This window comes from Poecilia latipinna, unplaced genomic scaffold (assembly GCF_001443285.1).
Source record: "Poecilia latipinna isolate Pla-1442-1.1 unplaced genomic scaffold, P_latipinna-1.0 Scaffold5676, whole genome shotgun sequence".
NCBI classification, from domain to species: Eukaryota; Metazoa; Chordata; class Actinopteri; order Cyprinodontiformes; family Poeciliidae; genus Poecilia; species Poecilia latipinna.
Genome location: NW_015118292.1, coordinates 1 through 9,097, shown reverse-complemented (window position 1 = coordinate 9,097; position 9,097 = coordinate 1). Strand labels below are relative to the sequence as shown.

Genomic DNA, 9,097 nt, shown 5'->3' with positions numbered 1-9,097 from the left:
GAAAACTCCAAATGTCTCAGCAGACGCTCCTGGATTCCCTGGAGCTCAGCCTGATCAGCTGGTATTGATTATGGGATGCTGAGCTGCAGAAACCTGGTTGGCTCGGTTCACAACTGCAGTTTCTGCCTCAGTGGATGTGGATCAGAGTTCCTGCAGTTGGAATCAGAACCTGAAGTAAACCCTCTGACTGCTCCAGGTAACGTCACCTGCGCTCTGAACGAGTTCACCTGCGCCAGCGGCCGCTGCATCTCCAAGAACTTTGTGTGCAACGGCGAGGACGACTGCGGCGACGGCTCAGACGAGGTGGACTGCGCGCCGTCGTCCTGCGCTCCCAACGAGTTCCAGTGTGGGAACGCGTCCTGCATCCCGGCCAACTGGGTCTGTGACGACGACGTCGACTGTCAGGTGAGAGGAAACGAAGAGGAACATCAGGTCTGAGGACTGAACGGCCATTTTCTACTGGTGATGCTTTTTAGGGATTTACAGGTGGAGTTCAGGTCAGAATTAAAATACTTTAATTCTCTAAGAACTTTTGTTTCTGATGGGAATCAAGATGGTTGTGTCAAATATAAGAAATGATTTGAAACAAATTCTGCCACAGAATGGTGCTTTTTAAAATCTTAAAAATTGCATGTGGAAAATGTCTGTCCTTAATCACACATTCAATCAAACTAGAGGGATAAGAAGCTGCAAAGTCTTTTTTTAAAAAGCAATTGTTTTATACCAAATTCAATTTCCAACTTTGTTTTTCCTCTAGCAAAATTAAAAGACAAATGTATAAAATAAAGTTGCTCATTTCAATAATTACGAGTTGAGATGAACAGAAGCTGGAAAACAAGCTGATGTCTCTGGAGACCTGAAGAGGGCGTTGGTGTGAAAAATCCAGATTTGTCTAATCTGCATGTAAACAATTTGAAAAAGCTGCAAACCTAAGTTTTTACTGTGCAAAAATCAGAAAATTTAATGCACACCAACTTATCTGCAAATGTCATGTTGTGGAAAAACACAATTCAATCCAGAAAACTGCATATTATGAAAAATGTGCAACTACAACCTTCATTAATGCACATCTATACATTCAATCATAATTAGAAAAACCAAAAACTTTCTGATTGTTGCTGAAATATTAGCATTAAAGTAAAATATCCTGATTTAAACTGTTTGTTTCTGCAGGACCAGTCAGATGAAGCTCCGGCTCGGTGCGGCCGCCACCCGACGCCGCCCGCCAAGTGTTTGTCCAGCGAGATGCAGTGCAGCTCTGGAGAATGCATCCATAAGAAGTGGAGATGTGACGGAGACCCCGACTGCAAGGACGGCAGCGACGAGGCCAACTGTCGTACGTTATGATGCCAAAACGACTCCAGCTTCTTTCACTGATTTTCCTTTAGCAGGAAGTAAAGTTGTAGTTTGTTTGCAGCTGCGCGGAGTTGTGAACCAGATAAGTTTAAATGTGACGATGGCAGCTGCATCCAGGGAAGCAGACAGTGTAACGGCTACAGAGACTGTGATGACGGATCGGATGAAATCAACTGCAAGAACCGTAAGACTGGTTTTAAAACAAAACGTCCTCATGCATTGAAACTCTTCTGGATTAGTGATAATCTGGATTAACTTCCTGTTCAGTGACTCAGTGCAACGGGCCAGAGAAGTTCAAGTGTCGCAGCGGAGAATGTATCGAAATGAGTAAAGTGTGCAACAAGATCAGAGACTGTCCAGACTGGAGCGACGAGCCAATCAACGAGTGCAGTGAGTTTTAAACGGGACTAAATTATGAACATCTGGAGCTTCTGTGTTGATCCTGAAAGGATGAGATGAATTTTAAAGTCAGTATTTCTGTACTAACCTGAATTATAATGTTTGATCCTCTTAAATGTCAGATTTGCTGCATCCAGAAACTCAAACAAGACTGAAAATAAATTTTACTTTCTGGTTTAACACCTTGAAATTGGCCCTCTGTCTCTTTAAAAACTTTCTGCTCTTCCTGAAACTCGGGCTTCAGGAAGTCATCACAACATGGCTTCTCTATTAACCCTTTAACGTTTTTACCAGCGTTTCACTGAGAAGTAGCTGCTATAATGAGCTCAGCTGTTCCACCAGATGTTTGCCAAATGCTGCTGGCTAGTCTGAAGGAGCATCAGAGGCTCGTCAGCTTCCAAAGCAAATCTGTGTGAAGCACAGATTGTTTTTTTACATTTTATAGAAGACGCCTGTGTTGCTCCTTCTGTAACCGTGGTTTTGTTCTTGTTCCAGATGTGAACGAGTGTCTCCTGAACAACGGCGGCTGCTCCCACATCTGCAAAGACGTGGTGATCGGCTTCGAATGCGACTGCACACCTGGACTGCAGCTCATCGACCACAAGACCTGCGGAGGTACGAGCTGCGCGTCACCAGACGAGTTCAAGGATTTCAAGTCAATTTTCTTTGTCCTGCAAATAAGAAATGAGGCTTTAAAAAGCTCATTGACTAATTTTCATTTAGCTGTCCAGTTTTGACTAATTCAAACTAAAATCCTGATCCATAGAGGCGTGTCCGACGCTGCAGGATTTCACTCCATGTTTATTCTGCACTGAAACATTCGGTGGTAAATCCTGCAGGTCGTTTTCTGACAGTCTTCAGGAGATCTGTACGTCCTCTAATCCCTCCTGGCATAAACTCCATCCGTCCTTCAGAAGTTTCATTTCCTCCCATTTGCAACCAGCAGTGAACTGAATGCTGGAATATTTAACTGACTAAAAAAGACTGGAATTGGAGGTTTAAATGTCTTTTATAAGAAAACTTGAGATTTTAAGATGGTGGTTGTGCAGCTTTCCATTTCTAAACGATTCCTCTTGGTCTCTTGATGCAGACATCAATGAGTGCATGAATCCTGGTATCTGCAGTCAGATCTGCATCAACCTGAAGGGCGGCTATAAGTGTGAATGTCATAACGGCTACCAGATGGATCCGGCTACCAGCGTCTGCAAGGCTGTTGGTGAGCATCAGGAGTTCAGTTTGACCTTTTCACCTTTCCTGGTTTTTACAAACTTCTCTTCCTCCGGTTCAGGGAAGGAGCCGTGCCTGATCTTCACCAACCGCCGTGATATTCGCCGTCTGGGTCTGGAGAGGAAGGAGTACACGCAGATCGTGGAGCAGCAGAGAAACGCCGCGGCTCTGGATGCAGATTTCAACCAGCAGACCATCTTCTGGGCCGACCTGGGTCAGAGGGCCATTTACAGGTAGAGTCAGGGTTCATTTTCCATTATTAGAGCTATTAAACATGAGCATGATTGACAGCAGTAAGACCCTCCTTGTTTAGTGCATTTCAACTGTTGGCACTAGGAGAGCTTTTCTTTTTTTCTTGACATGATCTATATTTATAAATTCTAACCATGAAAAGATCAGATGCATTTTGCATAAAGAGAAACCTGCTGTGGTTCACTTCAGGCTGCAGTGTGAACGCAGCTCAATGGGAAATGAGGCTCATCTGCTGAGTTTTGGATTATTTACTGTAATTGTGCATCTTGATGACTATGTCCATCTTTAACTACTGACTAACTCGACTCCTCTAAACCATTTAAAGGTGACAAACTGTCTGTTTTCCTCAAACCTCCATGTTTTTCCAGCACCGTCCTGGACAGGCGAGGCGACGTCGGCGTCCATAAGAAGGTGATCGATAACGTCCAGACTCCTCTGGGCATCGCTGTGGACTGGATCTACAAGAACCTGTACTGGTCCGATCTGGGAACCAAAACCATTTCTGTGGCGAACTTCAACGGAACCAAGAGGAAAGTTCTGTTCAACACGGGCCTGAGAGAACCCGCCTCCATCGCCGTGGATCCTTTATCTGGGTGGGTGGAAACGTTCTGGGTTTTTACCGACTGCTGCTCTGATCCGCTGACTGGACTGTTCTGGTCTCAGGTTTCTGTACTGGTCTGACTGGGGAGAGCCGGCTAAGATCGAGAAGTCTGGGATGAACGGAGCGGACCGGCAGGTTCTGGTGGCGACCGACATCCAGTGGCCCAACGGGATCACACTGGGTAGGAATGAGGCGAAACGTCTCCAACATGAAAACCTGCAGCTGAAATGATAAAATCTATTAATGTATTTAATGTCTTCAGATCTGATCAAAGGCCGGCTCTACTGGGTCGACTCCAAGCTGCACATGCTCAGTAGCGTCGACCTGAACGGAGACAACAGGAACAAGGTGCTGCAGTCTGCAGATTATCTGGCTCATCCATTCGCCGTCACCGTGTTTGAGGTTCGTTTCGCCTTCAGGTCAAATTCATTGACATGTAAATTTACAAAATAAGTTAAAATGTAAGTTTTTGTTCACTTTAAATGATTGAAATGATTACAGACTGAAAAAGGCCATTTGATGAAAAAACAAAGTTTCTATTTCAGGTCTGTTGTCAAACTCGTGGCGTTTTTATCGTCACCTGGTTTATTTTCATTAAAGGAATTTAGACAATAAAATTATTTTGAAGAATCGCAGAGTAAATACTTTTCTAATATACTATAAAAAAGGCTCAAATGGATGAGTTAAAATTTGTACAATGTGCCATTTTTTAGTGATTAATGGATCACTGAAATGATCAGCTGTTTATAAAAGTCGGCCATGTTGGTTCTGTTAGGATCGGGTTTTCTGGACCGACGGTGAAAACAAAGCCATCTACGGCGCCAACAAGTTCTCTGGTTCTGATGTCGTCACGCTGGCCAGCAACCTGAACGACCCTCAGGACGTCATCGTCTACCATGAGCTGATCCAGCTGGCTGGTAAGGGGTCAAAGGTCACCCATTGTAACCAGGACTGGTTACCAGCTGGATTTGGGCTTCAGTTTGTTTTTTCTCTGCAGGAACCAACTGGTGCACAGAGAAAAACGGCGGCTGCAGCTTCTTGTGTCTTCCTGCTCCACAGATCAACAAACACTCCCCCAAGTACAGCTGTGTGTGTCCTGCAGGCCAGGAGCTGGCGGCAGACGGCCAGCGCTGCAGACCCGGTGAGTCCTGACCCGACATGCAGGAGGGATCGGTCTGCTGCAGGACTTCACCTCTAAACACCATCTTAGTTTTACTGCTGAAATCGGTTTCATGTTTTCAATAAAACGTACCACTCGCCTGTTTAGGGAGGAGCAAAGGGAACCTTTACGTCTTGAGTTTTAAGTTGTGGTTAAATGTCGGCAGCAGCTCCAGGATTGTTTGCAACAATTAGCGGTTCCAGGCGCGAAGGCAGAGCGGCTCTGGCCTTCACCTCCTGCTGGACGACCGGTTGCTTAGAGACGCTTTGTTTTCCCTGCAGCTTCGCTCAGATCCTTTCACAGCCTTTTCAAACCTGACAGCTGAATCCGCAGCACTAATTGGACTCTGGTTCCAGTCGGGACTCGCAGATCGCTGGACCGTCTTCATGGCAGCAATACCAGCAAACTGCAGTTTCCCAGATTTTCTTTCACATGAAACACAGAATCTGTGGAAGTTTTAACAGAGAAATGAAGCATCTTGAGGTTGTTGAGTCATTTTGACTCAATTTAAAGGAGTTTTTGAGACGTTCTAAGAAACCAACAGATCAGTGGAATCCAGATTTTTTAAAAATTGAATCTTAAAAAACAAAAATCTGATTTGGCTATAAAATCATCACCCAGCTCTAGTGCATCCTTTACATTCGTCCTGGTTTCTTTTTTCCCCTCTTCTGTCCATCTTTACTTCATTATTCCACATTTTGTTGAAGTTTGGTGCCTGTCCCTTTAAGGCTGCAGACTAATTGGCCCATTTCCCAGCTGCCTCATCTGGCAGACCAGGAACTGTGGAGCTGTGAGGCTGCAGCTCCAGTCGACTCTAATCCTGTTAGAAACACAAAGTGAACAGAAGCTTTTCTCCACTCACAGCTACAAACGACAGTTTTTCTTGTTTAAATGACGCTTTTACAGATCAGTGGTGTTTGTTCTTCAGTGTGAGCTGAAATCGTGGTCCAGTGGTTCCTGCATGTTTTATTCTCTCCCTGGAGGTAGCAACGATCTCAGCAGGTCGATGTCCTCAGGCCTCTGATGAACCATCATTTGGTCCAGGTGCCTTCAGGACCCACTTTGGGGACCACTGTCAGATGTTTTGGTTTTACATTGTTTACAATGAGAAACAAATTTAAAATCCCATAATGCTCTGCTGTGTGGGCAGGTTTGTTTACGTTTCATGAGGAAAACCTTTTATTTTCTCCACTAATTTACAGATCAGATCAAACTTGAAGCTTCTCATCAGAAATTCCAGCAGCTTCTTTATTTGTGATTCACAGGAATATGATCATTACTGAGTTTTCAGAGAAAAACAAGATGATGTAACATGATGTAGCAAAACTGACTTAACCCTGCATTTGTTTTGCTATATCAGAAATGGTGTTTTTTGGTTGTCTACCCAGAATGCCCTGCTCTGTAGTCCACTTCCTGCTTTGGAGCGATCTGTGGTCCATTCATATATGCATTCAAACTACACCAGCATTTACTTCAGCCAAAAGCAGACTGAGGTTTGTAGGTGGACCAGAGTTATCACCCCACCACAGAACCAGACCGCGAAGTTGGAGCCGTTCAGTTCAGGAGGTTTAAACCACAGTGACTGTTTTCCAGCCTGATTTCATGCATCAGATAAACCAGTTTACTCTCCAGAGATCTGGTCTACATTCAAAGAAAACTCAGAAATGGGACGACCTTGAATGCTTAAGGTTTGTTGTTCCTCTTCTAGTGACACTTTTCCTCAGAGGATGATGGTGAAGCTCTAACTCAAACTGAATTTCCCTGCATCATATTTTTTTTACTCGAGTAATTTTAATCACAAACCTGAGGAATCCTTGTGACTTGTTGCTAAATGAGAACAATGTGACATTCAGTACTTGCCTCTCTGCTGCTGAAGAGTTTAAATTAAATCTGCCTCTGAACTAATCTAGAACAGGAGCACCATCTAGTGGAAGAAAACGGGAAGTGCACATGCAGGTTTTGGCTCAAAACCTGCATTTATGTTCTGTGAAAATGGAGCTGGACTCCAACTGTAGTTTATAAATCTCAGAACCTGCTGGAAGTTTTTACTTCTGCTATAAAAGTTAATGCAGCATCTTGTTTTGAATGTGAGCTTTAGATTTACACCAGTGTCTGTCTTATAAGGCTCTGAATGCATGGAGATTTTAATATATTTTTATTGCAATAAAATGCCACCAAATAATTAGACTTAAAGTTTCTATAAGTCTTATAATAAATGTTGGGTCTTCAGTATTCCCAGATGTTAAAGCAGATCTTTCTCAGCTCTCCAGATAAAAAAACAACCAAAGCACTTTGCTGATTTTTGGCAAATATTTTTTAGCTTCAGGAAAATGAGCCTCTACAAAAACCTTCCAAATGTAACGTCCCAACCAAGAGGGAAAGAAAAGGGGCTTGTTGGCTTACCATCCAGAAACCACTTGCTGGATGTTTTATGCAGGAGGCTCCACTTCTGCTTTTCAAAGCTATGATTGTGTAGTTGTGCATCTATTTGTATTCAGTGACAAGAGGCCCTAAAACGGCTCATTCTGAACTGAGCAGACTTGAATCTTTATAAATGAGTTATGAAAAACATGTGAAGGGCAGGTTTTGTATAGACCATAAACCCATCCTAACCTCTTCAAGGTGTATGAAAGTTGCCATTTTTGTCTCTTCCAGAAGCCAATGTGAGCACGTCTATCCAGGTGGACTCCACCACCAGAGGCTCTGCTGCTGCCTGGGCCGTCCTACCCGTCTGTAAGTCCAGCTGCTCCTCCTCTGAGGTCAAACATGAAGGTCAGAGCTGTTTATCACCAGCCTCTCTGCTGCAGTGCTGCTGGCCATGGCTGCAGCCGGCGCCTACCTGATGTGGAGGAACTGGCAGCTGAAGAACCAGAAGAGCATGAACTTCGACAACCCAGTCTACCTGAAAACCACAGAAGAAGACCTCAACATCGACATCACGCGCCACGGCGCCAACGTGGGCCACACCTACCCAGCGGTGAGTCGACCGACCTGGAAACTCCTGCAGGTTGAATAGATCATTTCCTCCTGCAGGTCAGTTTTACTTAAAACTTTTCTAGCTTCATCAGACCCTCTAGTTGAAACTTTAAGATGTTTGACGATCAGGTCGTTCTCTACCCAAATAAATAAGCCTGTTATCTTATTTTACGCAAACAAAAAATCATTGGCAGTTTTTTTTTAATCATAATGTGCTCTTGAAAATTTACCTGATGCAACCAAATTTTAATTTAAGCTTTTTTTAGCAAGGCTGTAACTTTTTAAATCTGAAATGTTAAAATGTAAATAGATGTTAAATTGCTGCCATTTCCTCTTGCAAAGTGTTAAAATATTTTCCTTTTTTCACAGATTTCAATCGTGAGCACAGACGATGATTTATCCTGATCTCAGGATTTAGTTTTTTCTCCATGTTTCCATGCCAACGGTTCGCCGTTACAGCAGCCCTTAAGTTTCAACCACAAGCCTTCAGAAGTGCATCAAGTCCTGATCTGTGGTGAAGAGGAAATGTTATTTATTATATGAATACTTCCAGGTCTCTGTCTGGCTGTCCAGAGATCAGTTTCCTCTCTGAGGGTCTTTCTGTGTTCAGCCTGGACTGAAGAACTGAATCTTCATCAAACTGTTTCCTGGTTCTGATGTAAACCGGGTCAAAGTTCTCAGGTCTTAATGGGGAACCAAGACTGGAGACTAAAAGACGAATATTTAGTTATGAAACGGGATGTTAATATTTCTGATCATGCTTTGTGGCTAATATTAGGGTTTCTTCTGTTAACTGCATTATTATTGCTGCTGAGGTCACCATGGTTACAGCGTTTGTAAACAGTGTAAATATATTTCCTCCCTCAGATGTGACTGTAAATCAGGACTCTCCTCAAAGCACTTTGATCATGTTCTCTGTAAATAAGATTGTATGAACTGACTTGAATCCATTTTTTGCTCTGGCCGTTTCCTCACCAGAGTTCAGATTTATTTAAGGAGCAGAGGAGGAAAAACATGAATTTGGTAAAAATGACTATTTTGTATGTTTGTGCTGTTGCTGTGAACTTTTTATAGCCTTGTACAGTAAAGGATGAAATGATCTGTAACTGAAGGAACTGATTCAGACA

At 43.4% G+C, this 9,097-nt stretch overlaps 1 protein-coding gene across 1 annotated transcript; it reads left to right on the top strand.

Annotated features, from left to right (window-relative positions):
- The first annotated feature begins 60 nt into the window (after window positions 1-60).
- LOC106943674 (very low-density lipoprotein receptor-like) lies at window positions 61-9,081 on the top strand. The gene is made up of 15 exons (XM_015026982.1): window positions 61-405; window positions 1,174-1,336; window positions 1,418-1,540; window positions 1,624-1,746; window positions 2,251-2,370; window positions 2,846-2,971; window positions 3,044-3,215; window positions 3,603-3,827; window positions 3,898-4,016; window positions 4,098-4,237; window positions 4,611-4,752; window positions 4,833-4,976; window positions 7,650-7,727; window positions 7,802-7,971; window positions 8,340-9,081. Exons 1-15 carry the CDS (start codon window positions 76-78, stop codon window positions 8,373-8,375), a joined length of 2,211 nt encoding a protein of 736 aa, XP_014882468.1. The 5' UTR covers window positions 61-75; the 3' UTR covers window positions 8,376-9,081.
- Window positions 9,082-9,097: the final 16 nt, after the last annotated feature.